The 17,524-nt window shown below is 38.8% G+C and overlaps 1 protein-coding gene and 1 pseudogene across 7 annotated transcripts in view; one reads left to right on the forward strand and one right to left on the reverse strand.

Moving 5' to 3' along the window:
* Window positions 1-17,524, forward strand: part of Znf451 (zinc finger protein 451) — a 96,857-nt gene that overhangs the window by 36,056 nt on the left and 43,277 nt on the right. For 4 of the 6 annotated variants that reach the window (XM_023701264.1, XM_023701292.1, XM_023701389.1 and 1 more), the window contains exons 4-5: window positions 8,200-8,325; window positions 12,350-12,461. The exons of 1 other annotated variant lie outside the window; for it this stretch is intronic. In XM_023701264.1, the coding sequence (XP_023557032.1) occupies window positions 8,200-8,325; window positions 12,350-12,461 (238 nt within the window). The remainder of the gene's footprint in view (window positions 1-8,199; window positions 8,326-12,349; window positions 12,462-17,524) is intronic. One more of the 6 variants, XM_023701347.1, reaches the window with a different exon arrangement.
* LOC101580656 lies at window positions 280-702 on the reverse strand (annotated as a pseudogene). Its single transcript, XR_001116977.2, has one exon. The product of XR_001116977.2 is annotated as an elongin-C pseudogene (transcript).

Here is a 17,524-nt window from a genome sequence, read left to right on the forward strand (position 1 = left end):
TCTCTCTCTCTCTCTCTCTCTCTCTCTCATTTTCTTTCTGCAATACCAGGGATTGAACTCAGAACCTTGCGCTTGCTAGGCAGGTGCTTATGCCACTGAGCTGTCCCTCAGCTCTTTCTTCTCTTTCAATTGGTAAATTGAGGCTGTTTACATTGATAGTTATACGTGATTATGTGTTGGCTTATCTTTATCATGACTTTTTCCTGCTGTTGGTTTTGTGCTTTCCCCCTTGGTTTAATTGCTTGCCCTGCTTGGTGGTTTCTTTTTTCTTTTTTAATAGTTTATTATGATTTATTTTATTTAACAATCTAGGACGTTCACAGCCATCAGCAGTTCCAGCGCTATCTCAGGTGCGATGAGAAATTCAGGAATCTCAGTGGAGCTGTTAGTGTAGCACACCTTGTAGGTAAAATACATGCAGACTTTTGAAAGTACATGTGAAGGGATTTCTCTGAAATTAACCTCATTGGTTTCATTTTCAGCAAACTGACCTGGGCCACTCAACATGGCTTTTATTGTTCCTGATGTTAGTGCATGCTCTCTTTTTACAGTAAATTCATGACCATCAGAAGATATCAATTTGACGTACATGGCATCCGGGCCTTCACAGCCACCATAGGTTTTCTCTTCTCCATCCATTATATTCTTATATAATTCTACTTTTGTTCCACAGGAACTTTCTTTAGTAGCTTCCCCTGTGGGTTCCGGGGCAGTCCAAGCAATTGCTTCCGCTGGGTCACAGCCACTTTCTGCACCCTGCTTGGTGGTTTCTTTCTGAGATTGTTCTTGGAATTTTGGTCTTTTTTATCTCAATGTCTTTCACTGTTTTTTTAAAATTAAGTTTATTGCTATAATTTGGATATACATTCATCACAGGAAATTTGTGTCTGTACTTTGTCTATCTTGATTATTTTATTTTCCGTTCTCCTTCCCTCTAAATCCCCTCCTCTCTCCTATTATTTTATTTTATTGAGAAACAAATATGAATGAGACAGTTTCAAAGCTGATTAATAGGACAGTTTCAATAATCAATACACTGTTCATTGTTATCTTCTTAGTGGTTATCCATAGTACAAGAAGCAGACAGGATATTCTGTCCAAACACTATTAGAACACCTCTTTCTTCTCATTGAATTAAGCAAAAGTAGCTGTATATCTATCCTATTTTGCATATATAAATACAAAATAAACTTTCCTTTGTATCCTCTTTTTTTTTTTTTGGTTTAGTTCTGTCAGAGGTGGATGTTCTATTGGCATCTAAATACTATAGGTGTTTGAATTCAGCTAAACAATCAAACACTGTCCAGCAATCTAGAGTATTAGTGGGTTATTCTCAGAAGTTTTTGACTTGAGCCTTTTATGGCGCATCGTATTAATATGGCTTTACTTTGTATACCTCGTTTTTATACTTTTCTGCTGGATAGTTAAGACCAAGATAAAACAAGACCTATATAACAAGAAATGTAACTTTTATATCTGATAAGGTCAGTCAAGTACTCAGGATTTATCCTGTAGCCCTGTACCGCACTTTGTAGATCCTTTGTCAGTGTCAGCCATGAGGATGAGTCACGGCCATTGCCTGACCAATTTGCTGACTGTGAAAGCCTGAGAGAATGTTTTTCTCTCTATGTAACTCTCCTCAGGCACACTATACATCATCGATCACATTCCTCTGTGGCGCCATAATCTCCTTGATCAGAAAATTTGGAGCACAACTGAGTTACATGTTGTTACAGTATAGGTTCTCCTATGTCCCAAGTCTTCACTGACCTTGAAAGGCTAGGGCCAAAATGTTGGCTGACCTTGCAGGCCTTCCTTTTCTCCAATTTTGATCTGCTAACTTAGGTTGTTAACCCTCCAGAAGAGAAACTTATATGCAATATATGCAGTTCGGTTTACCCTATCTGTCTAAATATCAAACATCTTTGGCATATCATGGAACAGGTATTTTCCATCAGATATTGTTATGGTGAACTTTAGTTCAAAGAAATTTAGAAATCTAACTATATACAGAATTGTAACAGGACAGACCTGTGACATTTTTTTCTTTTTCTTTTTTTTCATTTATTACCTTTTTTTTTTTAAAAAAAAAAAAAAGCCTTTACTTAAGAGACATGGCGGGGCTGGCGAGATGGCTCAGTGGTCTAAAGCACCTGCTTAGAACAAGCTTAGCAAAGCACAGGGACCACGGTTCAATCCCCCAGCACCACATGCCAGCCAGGGCCGCCCCCTGGTGGGCTGAGCTGGCCACACACACACACACACAAATAAATAAAATTAAAAAAAAAGAGACATGGCAATAATTGGTATGTCATGACAAGAAGTACATATTTAGAAGACCAGGATGGTAGGCACTCCAAGTGTGACCTCTCTATTACACATTGCCATCCTCAGTGCAGTTGCCTGGCTCACAGGCATCAGCATATACATTTAGTCAGGGTGAGATTCACACTAGCCAACTGCTAGTCTCAAAAACCTGCTGATGTCCCCCAGGATCACTGCACCACCCATCTCGTGTGCACAAATGCATGGCTTTGCCCCTGTCATGTTTCCCAGCTTTTCTCCTTGCCCACTCCTCATTGTTCAGTCCTCAAGTTCTCGCTTTCCTTTTATTTGTGTTGTACCTTTCTATATGTACTCCTTTGAGTTCTTGTACTAGGGAGACAATACAATATTTACACATGTGGGTCTGGTTTATTTCCCTAACAAGTACATCTGCAAGTGGTATCCACTTAAATATGAAGGCTTCAAGTTTATCATTCTTTATAGCTGAATAATACTCCATTGTATAAAAATGCCACATATTTTTCAGCCATTCCACATGTGACGGGCATCTTGGTTGTCTCCAAGATCTGGCTATCACAAATTGTGCTGCTATGAACGTAGGTACACATATATCACTATGATATGATGCTTTCAGTTCCTCCGTTACAGTATGTTTTGCAGGATTGATTTGGTAGTCATGAATTTCTTCAGTTCTTTGTGGTGGCAGTATCTTGTTTCTGCATTAATGTTGAAAGAGTTCTGCAGGTTGGAATTTGTTCTCTTTCAGATCTTGAAGTACTTCATTCCAAGCTCTTGAGGGTTTGTAATGAATAGTTGGCCCTGATTGAGATGGTCTTTCCTTGATAGGTGAGGTTGCTTTCCTCTAGCACCTTTGAATATTCTGTTCTTGTGCTGATTTTCTGGAATTGTGGTTAGTATGTCTTGTGTAGATTTCATCATGGCTGTTGGAAATTCTAGATATTTCATTCATTTTTATGTCACATTCTTTATCCACACTTGGGGAAATTTTCTGCCATTATTTTTGTGAAGAGTTTTTTTTACTGTTATTTGCACTATCTCCTGCCTTCTCACTGACCCCAATGAATCTTAGCTTATTCTTCTTTGCTGCTTCTTGTAGTTGTTGCATTAATTTTTCATGGTCTCTTGCTATTTTTAAGATAAATTTTCATGATCACTAGCTGTTACTTTGTATTCAAGATTGATATTTTATCCTCTCCATTTTGTTGCACATACTTTCAGTGGATGTTTTAATATCTTGGATTTCTTTCTTTTCTTTTCTTCTGGCAGAACCAGGGATTAAACTCAGGCCCTTGCACTTGCCAGGGAAGAGCTTATTCCACTGAGCCATGTCCTTGGCCCCAATATCTTGGATTTCTGTTTGGATCTGTTTCATGGATTCCATTTCTTTATTTTATTTTTTTATTTTGGGGGAACCAGGGATTGAACTCAGGCCCTTGCGCTTGCCAGGGAAGCGCTTATTCTACTGAGTCATCTCCCTGGCCCCTCCATTTTTTTCCTATGTTGGGCATTATTTTATTTCCGTCTTTTGGGGTTTTTTTTGTATTTGTATTTTAGGGAAAGGTCTATAGGCTGTACAGGGTGTTCAGGGTCTCACTACTAGATCAGACTCGTAGTGATCTACCTCTTTACAGCCTCCCACAAGCCCAGGCTCCTGCGCCTGCTTGCAGGTGCTTTAATGTGCTAAGCTACTTGGCTGGCCCTTCTGTCATTTTTCTAAACTCATCTTTTTTTTAATCTACCTTTTTAATATCTTTGATTTTAAGCATCATTTCTTTTTATACCTGAGAAATTATTTTCCCTGCAGCTTTTCCACTTGTTTCTTCAATTCTGTTGTCATTTCACAAAGTTCCAGTGCTTGGCTCCCAATTTCATCTATCTCATTGTGCTCTGAGTTTGGGGAAACAGGAGGGAAAGAATGAAATAGAATGCAAAAGAGTAATCAGGAGAGAAGAGACAGTATTTACTCTCTTGAAAGTTTAAATTCAAGAAGTAGTCAAAGAAAGAGAAAGAGGATCAATAGAAGAAAATAATGAAGAAAGGTAAGAAACCTAACCAAGAAAAAAATGGAAGAAAGATAAAGACAATGAAGGAGGAAAAAAAGGGAGACCAGAGAATGAAAAGAGAGATAAAATAAAGGAAAAGAAATAGAAAACACAAATAACCACAAAATATAAAGCAAAGCAAGACAGCATCCACCTGAGAGGAAAGGGATAGCCAGTCAGACAAAGAAAAAAAAGGTAGCCACATAGCTCTGGCGTTTACAGTTCTGAGATAGTGTCCATGCCAGATCCCAGAAATGTGCTGTCCTCCAAGGTTGCTGTGGGACTTGTGCTGGGTGTGGGGGCCGGGCCTGGTCTTCTCTTGGTGGAGCTCTCCAGAGCCCAACTGTTGGCTCTTTGCTGCTGCTTCAAACACTTCCATGTTCCTGGTCTTTGTTTTATTTTATTTCATTTTATTTTTTATGTATCTGTTACAGTATCTCACTCTACACAGCCGGGACTCACAGGGATCCTCCTGTTTTCAGCTTCCCTAGCACTGGGATTACAGGCATGCACCACCATTCTGGGTCTCGGTGGCTGGCTCAGGGGTCCCGGGGATGGGGCCGGCTCAGCATGAGGTGCTGGGGATTGAATGCTGGTCCCTGTGCTTGCCTGCTTAGTCTGCTGAGCTATCTCGCCAGCCCTCATGTTCCTGGTCTTGCTGACTACTTTGCCTACCAAAGGCGTGTGCATTTGGGCACCCAGGGTTCTCCTGGCCTGTGTCTCAGGATTCTAGACAGTCTACCTGCCAAAGGCATGTGTCGACATTGCTCTTTAAAACAATTTTTGTTTATTTTCACCAGTATATGCTTAAATTTCATGAACATTATATTTTGGCTTAATCAGTCTCTTGAATTTGACAGTCATTTCTAGAACACAACCCAAAGTGCTTAAATTTGTTAAATTTGCTATTAGCTAAAGGTTTAGGTGAAAATATAAAGTAATTTGAGAACTTGAAATTTCAGTGACTAAAACAGAATCTGCTTTTTTACCTCTGGCTTTGCGATGTCTTCTTTAATTCTGTGCAGTTCTGGTGTAGAAGAAAACCGATGCAGAGTGATCTAACACGCAGCAATCAAAGTCTTCCTTCTCCAGGGCTGGAGAGATAGCTCAGTGGCCTAAGGGCCTGCCTGGCAAGCACAAGGTCCTGGGTTCAATGCCCAGTACCAAAAAGAAAGGAACAAACGAACAGACAGACTTCCTTCCCCAGTATTTTTCTTATGCCAAAAAATAACTGAGTGTGTTGACAGCTTATCTGCTGCAGTATGGACTCTTCAGTGCTATTGGCCCTTTTAATCGTGATTTTGTAGGAAAGACACTTTCACTTACTCTGAAATCAGTTCCTTTTCTGCCTGTATTTCTGACAATTCCATAGTTTTGGAGCTGGATTGGTAAAAGGTAAGTTTTCTTTCCCTTACATATGTACTGTTTTAAAAGTTGCTTCTGAATGTTTTTCCCTTGAATGGTTGACTAACCTGCTATATATATGTGGGTAAACTTCCTAACGTATAGATACTCCTCCTTTAAATGACCTACGTATTAGTGACTATTCAGGCTTTCCGCCAGCCACGTATGACCCCCTCCCTTTTTCTTTGGTATCTGTACTTTTTCTGTAACCTCAGTGTTGTTTTGTGCACTGCTCTCTGGTTATACAGTACTGTAATTTTTTCAGCCTGTGTTATGTAGCACTGTAGTCAACACGTTCTGTTATACATTACGGTACTGCAAATAAAATAATCGAGTTTCCTTTGACTATTTCTTTGTGCCAAATATTGTATATATTATATACAGTGCGTTTAGTGACCAGTTAATGATCTAGTTGCAAGAATAGATCCTGGTTGTTAAACAAGGATTACTTGTATTTTAATAGTCCCTCTGCTTTTGCAAATATGCTCCCAGGCCACATAATATAATTCAGTGAGATCTAAAGGCCAGTCTTAATTGTGTCACTAGCAGTGGGAAATAAGGGATTTGGTTTTTTTGGAGAGCTATCAGCCACTGATAATTTGTTACTCATGCCTGGCTTTTACAGCAGCCAGGCAGGGGGTGGGGGCTGTTCAGGGATCAAACCTAGGCCTCATGCATGCTGGGAAAGTACTCTATCACTAAGCTACATTCAGCCCTAAGGAGAGCAACTTTGACCCTTTTGTTCTTAGTTTGCTAGGGTCTGTAAATAAATAGACATTGGATATTGTTAAATGCTTTTTCGCGATCAATTGGTATGATTTTTTTCTAAAGTCAGATGATGGATTATTTTATGTTTTACTAATGAATCAACCTTACATACTGAGATAAATCTCACTTTGTTATAGTGTGTAATTCTTTGTGTACTGTGTTGGGTTTGATTTGTTAGTATTTGTTGGCAGTTCTTCCATTTGCTGTGTTATGAAACATACTGGTTTTTTTGTTTTTAATGTGTTTGGTTCAGGGTCTCACTGTGCAGCTCGGACTCAATAGTAATCCTCCCATTTTTAGCCTCCCCAATGCTGGGACAGGTTTGCACCACCACTCCCAGACTCAGTGGCCGACTCTGCACCCGGAGGCAGGGCCAGTACCTGCACAGCATGTGGTGCCAGGGACCAAACCCCAGTCCCTGCTCTTGTCTTAAGTAGGTGCTTAATCTGCACAGCTGTCCCGCTGGCCTGAAACATACTATTTTTCAAGATAAATTTAGGGCTGGCCAAGTAGCTCAGCGGATTAAAGCACCTGCAAGCAGGTACAGGGGCCAGGGGTTCGATCCCTGGACCTGCCGTGCCTGCCCCACCCCTAGGGTGCACTGAGACTGCAATTGAAAGTAGGTGTGGTGGCTTGTGCCTGTAATCCCAGCACTTGGAGGCTGTAAACAGGAGGATCACTGAGTCAGATCTAGTTGTGAGACCCTGAACACCCTTCCATAAAATACAGGGAAAAAAGATAAATTTAATTGATATTCTTTTGATATACGTAATCATCACATTCATGAGAGGGAATCTGTACCTGTACATAATTTATACATTCGTTTTTATCTCATTCTTTTCTCTGAAATCCTTTCTCTGAATCCTCCTTTCTCTCTGAAACATGCTGTTTTATAGTTTTCTTTTAGTGTTTTTCTGGATTTGGGTAATAACAATGGATTCTTTAGGAAATAATCTCTCTACTCCTATCTACGTGAAGAGATTTTAGAGACTTGGTGTAATTTTTTCCTCAAATGTTTGATAGAATTTACCATTAAACTCGTCCCAGTGCTTTCTGTCTAGAGAAGTTATTATTTATTCAATAGTTATAGGCCTACTCAAGTTGTGTTACATTTCATGTGGGTTATATCTTTCAGGAAATTGGTTCATTTCCTCTAGGCTATTATTTATGGACATAGAGTTGCTTACAGCGTTTGTGTCTTTTTGACATCCCTGTTAACTTTTCTTGCTCTAAAATGGTAATGGTCTTACCTAGCATGCTGAAGGCCCAGGGTTCAATCTTAAGAAATACACATGGGTGCGCATGTGCACACACACAGTAGGTTCTTAGAAATACGATGACAAGGGGCTGGTGAGATGGCTCAGTGGTCTAAAGCACCTACTTAGAACAAGCTAAGCTCAGCAAAGCACAGGGACCATGGTTCAATCCCCCAGCACCACATGCCAGCCAGCCCCGCCCCCAGGCGGGCTGAGCTAGCCACACACACACACACACACACACACACACAAATAAATAAAAAATTAAAAAAAGACAACGTGTGGTATTTAAAAAAAAAAAAAAGAAATACGATGACAAAAGTAATTGGCTCTTCAGTGTAAGAGCTGTTTGATAAATATATGTATTTTATCTGGGTGTCATTTTTGTATTAAAAAGAATGAAAATTGTTTTTTCATTATAGGAGAATTTTAAACTTAAAGATTATATTGACCATCAGAAGGATAAAGTTGCTTTAACTCTAGCTCGTCTAGCCCAGCATGTTGAAGTAGAGAAACAGCAGAAAGAAGAGAAGAATAGAGCGTTCAGGGTATGTGGCTATTTTAATTAATGTTTTATTTATCATTTTGTGTATATAAATCTAAAGATACCTTTAATGAAAAAATGATTAAATCCATGTTGAACATGTACCCTGAGTACTCATTGATATAGTAGTGTATATTTTTAGTTTGTTGGATTCTCATATATACTAAAAAAGAAAAATAGAGCTGTGTTTTCTTTGTTTTGGAGAATTGATAGTCCTGGGATTTCTCAAAGCGGATGAGCAATTCAGGGTTACTTTGTCACAGAGTAAAAAGATTTTGTCAGGGCTTTTATAGAATGAGGTCTGTTGAAAAGTTATCTTTTTATTTGCCACACAGAATCAAACCACTTCCTCAAGGTTCAGCCTCTCTCTCCAGGTTAAACAGCTGATAAAAAGAATGTGAAGCTAGGTGGAAGGAATCTGTGATAAAGAAGCCTTGTCAAGAATCTTGCATGTTGTAGTTTCTTTCTTGACTTGCTTTTACCACGTGAAATGGAAGCTCTCCATCAGCCCAACAGACGCCTGCATTCCACTCGGTGTCAGATCCATTGTGTAAAAGCCCACACTGGAAGTCTTACCACCGGCTCCAGTTCAAATCACAGCTCTGCCAGCATCTGTTTAGACCTTGGAAGGTCACTTACCTTTTATTCTACTGGAAGAATTGGTGTATTTTTATAGGCTCTTTTAATATCTTAAATGATACAATGTAAATTAATCTTTAACTTTAGAATGTTAGTGTGAGGACTTTGAGGTGCATACTAATTACACTGATGTTCTAATTATAGAACAAAATGTTTTTTCCAGAAAAACACACAGTTATCATTTCTGTCCTGGTGAACACACATTCCATTTTAAGGAAGTTGTATATGCAGAACTATTACTATATATTTGTTGTTATTACTGGTCATTTATAAACTGTCTTACGTTTCTCCAGATGTCCCACTAGAAGCTGGCTTCTTTTCCTAGACCACCCACTTAGTAAAGTTTTTGTAATAAGCCTAGGATTTTTATCACTGTGACAACTAAGGTTTTTCTCAAGGAAAGTTTCAGCAGTCACTCATGTAAAGATTTATTGTATTAAGGGTATTACCTTGGCATTGAGGAAATGTTTCTGAAAACTGGAAAGTTTTAGAAAATTTTTATGGTTACATTTTAGGTGTGTATACTGATCGCATTCATCATAGAGAATGTGTACTTACACATGGTAAACTTGATTTTCCCATCCCGTCCTCCCTTCAACCCTACCTCTTCTCTTCATTTACAAATGCTTTGTTTCCATTTTTTGCATTTCTCATTTTTTAACTCCTCCCTTCTTTCCTTTTCCCCTCCCTTGTTTCCTTCATTTGAGTATTTTTTTCCTATTTCACAATACTTGGGTTACTTGTTGGTCCTTCTTTAAACTTTTGATTTCTCATACTACAGAAATGTGTGTCTGATTTGTTTCACTTAAGTTTGGTCTTGAGGTGCATCCATTTACCTAGAAATATCTTGAGTTTATCCTTCTTTATGGCAGAGTAATACTCCATTATGTAAAAAATTCTTTATCCATTCATCAGTTGATGGGCATGAATTGTTTCTAAGATTTAGCTATTACAGATTATGTCAGATAATGGGTATGTATATATTGCTGTGGTGTGATGCTTCTAATTCTTTCAGGAAGATCCCAAGAAGAGAAATGGCTAGGTTAAATGGGACCTCTAGTCTTAGTCTGAATCTCTACACTGATTTCTACAGTGGTTACAATAGTCTGCACTCCCACTGACAGTGGAAAACTTCCTTATTACCTGCAGCCTGGTCAGCACTTGTTATTGGTTGATTTTTTAAATAATACTCATACCTTTTGGAGTGAAATGAAAATCTCACCATTGTTTTAATTTGCTTTTCTCAAGTGACCAGTGATGTTGAGCTTTTTTTTCATGTATTTAAGAGGTGTTTGTTCATTTTATATACCCATTTTGGATTAAGTTCTTATATTTGAAGGGTGAGGGTTCCCCCTCCTGTACATAGTCTAGATAGTGATTCTTTGTCTGAGGAACAACTGGCAAACATTTTCTGACCCTGTGGGTTGTTTCCTCACTCTGTTGGTTTCTCTTGCTGTTCAAAATAGTAAGATGTGATCCCAGTTATTGATTCTTGGTGATACTTCCTGTGCATTTGGGGTTTTGGTCATTAAGTCTGTCTATACATTAAAGAGAAACCTAATAAATATTTGTTTAATGAATAGTATTACTTTCAGACTCTTAAGGTGTTTTTTGTATTTTATGACAGGGTTATAGGGTGTACAGGGTCTCACTGTGTAGATCGGACTCGTAGTGATCCTCCTGTGCACAGCCTCCCAAGTGCTGGGATTACAGGTGCGCACCACCACGCCACTCTCATTCACCGCCTCAGTGCTCCCCAGGGGTGGATCAAACTCCCAGCCCCTGCGTCCACCTAAGCAGGTGCTTTAATCCACTGAACTATTTGGCTAGCCCTTAAGGCCATTAATTTTGTCTCATTATAAAACACTTGTTGCCATCTGGGTCAAGGCTAACCTTTTCCAAAAAGGGCCTGGTAGCAGCTTTTTGGGGCTTAAAGCTGCAGAGTTTCCGCAGCTTCTGAACTTGCTGTGGTAGCACAAAAGCAGCCGCAAGCAAGTGTGGCAGCCAGCAAGCCCCACTGTCTTTACAAAACAGGCCACAGACCAGTGTAAATGGTGAGTTACATGCTCTGAGCTACTGAGAATCTCTGAATGTGTCCAGTTCCTTTTCCACCAATTTGTTTATACTCCCTGTGAGTTAGTGAGTGTGTATACTCACTAACAGTACTTACTGACCCCCTGCCATGTATGAGTGCCGTGAGGCACTGTTCTGAGAGGATATTAGCTGTAATTCTCATACTCTATCAGATAGGTACTGCGGTTATTATTCCCATTTTATAAAGGAGAGACTTGCGTACAGAGAGTTCTAATAAATTGCCTGGCAATATATAACAACGTCAGGATCCAGACGCTGGCAGTCCAGTTAAGAAATCATGCTCTCAATGAGTAAATCACATTTGCTCTTTTTAGGGCTAGAACTCAGGACTTGTGCTTGCCAGGCTCTCCCCAGTATCACGCACAAAATAAGAGCGAATGTGACTTACTCATTGAAAGCATGCTGCTTTCGTGCTACCACAGCAAGTCAGAAGCTGCAGAAACTCTGTAGCTTGGAGCCCCAGAGAGCTGCTGCCTGTCCGTTTTTGGAAAAGGTTTGCCAGCCTTTGATCTAGATGGCCAACAAATGCTTCATCATGAGACAAAATTAATGGCCTTAAGAGTCTGATAAGATGACTCAGTAGAATAAGCGCTTCCTTGGCAAGCGCAAGAGTCTGAGTTCAATCCTTGGTTCCACCAAAAAAAAAAAAAAAGAGTCTGATAGTAATGTTATTCATTAGACAGATATTTATTAGGCTCCTCTTTCTATTCCCAGAGGTATATTTAATGATATTTAGTATATATTCTTTTTATCTTCTTGAAATCTAGTTGCATTCATATAAATTAAAATTCTTTGTTAATATTTTAGCACATGTAATACAATTTGTTGATGTTCTTGCTACTAAAGGTATGTTCTCACATCACTTTTTTTTGGGAGAAGGACAGTAATGGGGATTCAACCCAGGCCCTTCTTACTGAGCTACGACCTCAGCCTTGTTCCATTTTTTATTTCGAGACCGGGTCGTTCTAGTCTGGGCTTGCCCCTCAAAGTGCTGGGATTATAGACATGTGCCACAAAGGTGAAAATTAGTGCTTCTCATCAAATGTACGTAGCATAATTAAACACTTGGAGAGAGCTGTAAGTTATAGCAAACTTTGAGCAAATAACATTGAGATCAGCATCTTAAAGCGTGAAACTATTTTGATTTTTGTATAGCTTTGGTATAGATTTCTAGATGTAGAGTTTGTGGAATAAAGAGTAATCAGTATTTTCTGATCTTTGGTGTGTCAGCTTATTTTCTCCAAGAAAACTGGTTAGCAATCATAAGTCAATTAATTTTTTCTTACTATCTTTAGGAAAAAATCGATTTTCAGCATGCTCATGGGTTACAAGAATTGGAATTTATTCAAGGACATTCTGATACAGAAGCAGCAAGACTGTGTGTGGACCAGTGGCTAAAAATGCCAGGTATTCTTTAGTGATTCTGTTAAGGTTACTGAGCTTCTTGAACAGCTTAAGGCACAGCCTATGTGTGTTTTATTCAGTTTCTAATAAACTTAAAAGGTGCTGAAATTCAGTCTTATGACACTAGCATGACTTTGTAGCGGCCTACTTTGCCAGCTGATTTCCTCCTTGGGCCCAAGTATGTTTTTGGTGTGTGTGCAGTGTGCACTGTCCTGGAGCTCAGCAGACACTGCTCAGGTTCTCATTCACATATTCAGCATGATCATGGCAGGACCAGGATCGTGTCTTGCTGTTAAGTGGCTCTGCTTTGGATTTTTTTTAAAAAATTTAATTTAATTTTATTTTTTGGTGGAACCGGTGATTGAACTCAGGCCCTTGCGCTTGCCAGGGAAGCGCTTACTCCATTGAGCCATTTCCCCGGTCCCTCTGCTTTGAATTTGTCTTGTATTACATAGCTGAGCTGTGTATGCTCATTTGTTAATGTAAGATACTAAAACAAAAACACTGTTTCACAGCTGTGTTATTATTAACAAGTTCCTGCTAGCTTGAAGTGCGGGTGGCACATGCATGACAGTCCCATCAGGCAGGCAGCTTGAACTATTGGTAGGAAATGGATCTAATCACTTATCTTTCTACTGAAAAAATTAAATGAGAGCCATAAAACATGTATTACAGTTTTGTCTTGAGTACATGAAGCTCAGTGGTAAATTTCTCTTTTATTGTCTTTGTTCCATGGTGGTTTTTCTCATTTTCATTTGGGTTTTTCATTTGTAATTTTAGTACACATATATGTATATACATATTACAATTTACTCTTTTTCAGATTTTTGTTTGCTTATTTTTTTTGTTTTTATTTTTTTTTGTTTGCTTATTTTTGAGACAGTCTCATTATGTAGTTTAGGCTGGCTATGAACTCACTGTGTAATTTGGGCTGGCCCTGCATTTGTGGCAGTTCTCCTGCCTCAGCCTCCCCAGTGCGTGGGTTATAGGCAGGCACCACCATAATTGGCTCATTATTCAATTATAAGAGTATTTCAGTTCGGTAGGCTTTTTTTTCCCATTAGAATGTCAAACACTGAAGTAGGTTCATCAGATGAATCTGTAACTATACCTTATCAGAAAAAGGCAACATGAAAAACAGAGTTAAGTGAATGTGATTTCATGACCAATAAATTCAGTGAACTTAGTTCAGATTTGGATATGAATGTAGAAGACCAAGAAAAACACAGCAGATAATAGGAATATAAAACAGGAGCACACAAAACTTGTAATAAATACTAATTGCCATGATCCTTTTGCATTGTTTAAATTATTCATATCTGAAAATGTACTCAAAATTAGTTGAAGAAATAGATGAGTGGCTTTAGTGCAAAAAGAAGAAAGCAGCAGCAGTGCTTGGAATCTGTTAGAGTTAGTGAGATGGAAAGTTTATGGGCACGTTACTAGTTAGGAGATAGCACTGTTTACCAGACACTGGATTGTATTGGCCTTGAAGGAGTATGTGTCTCAGTGGCTATATAAAGAATGCATGTAACACAGTCAAATTTTGGGGCTGTTTGAGTTGTTTACATTTATAATTCAGAATTATTGTTTGAATTGTTTACATTTCTCTGACAATGCCATGTGCAGAACTGAGGATCCCTTGAATAAGATTAGAAAAATCATGGAAAAAAATTATTAGACTACATTAAAAATGTACCAAAAGCCTGGAAAAAATGTAGTGATAGACAAATGTCTGATCTGTATGGCAAGGATATCTTTTTCTCCAGATTGTTTCATCTGTGATTTATTTATTTATTTATTAAAATTTTTTATTTATTTGTGTGTGGGGGCGCAACTTAGCCCACCAGGGGGCGGGGCTGGCTGGCATGTGGTGCTGGGGGATTGAACCGTGGTCCCTGTGCTTTGCTAACCTTGTTCTAAGTAAGTGCTTTAGACCACTGAGCCATCTCACCAGCCCCTTCATCTGTGATTTATATGTTTAGGTTTAAAAAAAAAAAAGTAGAAAAAGTGCAAATGCCTTGATGTATGGGCGTTCTTAAGATTTTTTTAAAGCTTAATATTTTGATGCTAAGGACCGAACCCAGGGCCTCCTTCCACTTGCTAGATAAGCATTCTACCACAAGCTAAATACCCAGCTCCTACGATATCTTGAAGTTATTGAATGGCTTATTATTTGAACACCACACTTTATATGCAGGTAGTTATTTGAGTGTATCCCTTTTACAAGAACTTTTATAGCAAATCATATTTTTGTATCAAAGTAGAGCCAAATAGAAAACTTCTACCGATGTCAACAAACACAGAACAAAAGTCCAGTGAAATCACACACTTTGAAAATCATTCTGACTACTTTGGCAGTAACAATACACAATGAACTAACCATTGTTACTCTTCCTAAAATCTTGTTTTGAGATTTTGTACCATTGTTTTTATTTTTTTTCTTTAAAATAAAATAACTGATGTCAAAAAAAATGAAAAAAAAATCATTCTGCTATAAAATTTGTTAAATGGAGTGATAGAAGACCCATTTGTATGTTCGTGACTTAGAAAAATCAAGCATATACGTTGAAGGCAAACCTGGACACATAAAACCTGATCTTGTCCCTGATTACAGTAATGCAAAAGCATTGATTTAGCACGCCAGAAATCATTAAGTTCCTAAAGGAAAAGACTGAAAGGAGGGCCAGGGAGATAGCTCAGTAGAATACGCACTTGCCTGGGAAGCGTAAGGACCTGAGCGCAATCCCCAGCACTGCAAAAAAAAAAAAAAAAAAGACTGAAATGATACAAAAATTGTACTATAGCTAATTTGGTATATAGCATTTGTGTGTATTGTACATAGCAACAATAGGGTAATTGTAAGATGTCTGTGTTAGAATCTAGAGAATTAATTTTCGATAAACTATTAAACCTGTAAAGAAATGCAATGGGCACACATTACTCTAAAACACATTCCTTTATACAACTTCATTTAGGCTTGGCAAGAAACACATGCAAGTGATTTGTAGAAAATGTTTTGAAAATTGAATCTGAAAAAGTAGGTGCTGCTGTGGCCCCCAGGAAAGCCAAATGCATTGGGGTGTTTTGCCCACACTGCACAGCCCAGCCACATTTATGTAGAAAATGTTTTAAAGACACAAATATAAATAATGTCTGTGTACTAAGATAAATAAATGTGTTCATTGTTGTGGTAATTCTTTAAATTGGTGTGAATAGTATTAATACAGTGGCACCTTGATTCTCCATGATTCTTGTCCATGGACAAGAAAGGAATCAGATTTCCATATCAGGTCAACATTGAACCTAACCATTGATTGAATTTACTTCAGTTCTTATCCAACTTGGTTTTCAATTAGATTCATGGAAAAAATCGAGTTTGTAAACCGAGATACCACTGTTTTTATGTTTGAGTAGTTCTTTAAATTTAGACATCTAACTAGATTTGGTCCATTTGTGGACTTCAGTTACTAACAGAAGTGGTTAGGTCTGCTCATACTACCAGTGGTTCTTGCCAGCAGAAATGGCTGTAAGCCCAGTGCTCAAAGGCTAAGGCCTCCTAGTCATGGAGTTTGAGGCCATCCAGGCGACATGGTTCAGATCCAGGCTGAGCTGCGTAATGAGACCCTGTCTCAGCAATAAATAAAAGGAGAAAAAGGCTTTAGTGAGAAAACTGAATTTAAGCAGCTGGAGGACTAGTACATATTTGTTCATCTGTGCAGGCCATGAAGATGTCGGTAGAGAGATGTCCGTGTGAGACTTGTCTAAAGCAGCTGTCACTTTCTTCATTAGTCATCTTTGCAGACCTGAACTTCTGTGGAGGGTCACTGGAACAGTTTTCCTCCAACTTTTAGGAAAATGCCACTGTCATGACTTTCCTAGCTTTATCTTTGTCTTCTTTTTTTAATGGTTCCAGGAATTGAACTCAGGACCTGCAACACTGAGCTATATCCCTAGTCCTTTTTAAATAGAATATCCACAGAGGTCTTCATTGCAGGTTTAGTCAACCAGAAAGTTTAATTGCAGAACATCATCAGATGTATCTTTTTGTGAGATTCAACTTTATTGAGCCTAGATAATCTTGTCATTTTAAAGTTAGTTTGCAGGAAACCTTCCTTCCAATACACTCAAAGTATATTGCATATATTAGCCTGATGGGATAGATGTTTTAATACTTGGCTACTCCTTCCAGCCGTATTTCCTTTTACCTCTCCACCTCCCTGTGTTTAACAAACTCTTGCAGTCCATCTGCCCACCCCATATGTTTCAAAATACCTTTTGCAGCCCAGCGTGGTGGTGCCCTTGTAATCTCAGCACTCAGGAGGCTGAGGCTGGGGGATCACAGTGAATTCAAGGCCAGCCTGCACTGCACAGGGAGACCTTGTCAAATGAACAGACACCTCTTCTCCATGTTTTTCTTCTTTGCCCATGATACTAGTTTATGGCCTCCAGATAACACTTCTACCCAAGGATTGCCGAGTCTACGTGACTGTTAGGCTTCAGGTCTTAGTTACAAGTTAAATCTATTGGGATTTATTCTGAATAAGATTAGGTGCTGAGCTTTTTATGAGCTTTCTTTAGTTAAACAGGCATTTCAAAACACTCCAGACCTCCTTACCTGCTTAAAGAACACACCAAATGGCTTTGCCTCTGGGGTGATTTCTTAGAAGTCTTGCGTGTGCCTTCCTTTTCCTGTGGAAGAACTTGGCCTCTGGCTCCTGGTGTTACTTCTGCTGCATCAGAATCACACACGGTGGTGCTCCAGAGAATCTGGCCTTTTTTGTTTCAGCGCAGGTGCCTACGTGGCTAATGAGGAGAGCTAGAACTGTAAACCTTTATCATCTTTAAGATCACATCTAAAAAATGTATTTTGTCTGCCTTCAAGTCATTCCTGGCTTGTAGATGTGGGTAAATTTTGAACCTGGAGTTAAATTCTGTGGGTAGTTTTTTTTTCTTCCTTAAATGTGGTTAGGTTTTTTTTTTGACAGGATGTACAGGGTCTCACTGTGTAGATTGGACTTGTAGTGATCCTCCTGTTTACAGTCTCCCAAGTGCTGCGATTAGGC

This window comes from Octodon degus, unplaced genomic scaffold (assembly GCF_000260255.1).
Source record: "Octodon degus isolate 3935 unplaced genomic scaffold, OctDeg1.0 scaffold00001, whole genome shotgun sequence".
Taxonomy (NCBI): domain Eukaryota; kingdom Metazoa; phylum Chordata; class Mammalia; order Rodentia; family Octodontidae; genus Octodon; species Octodon degus.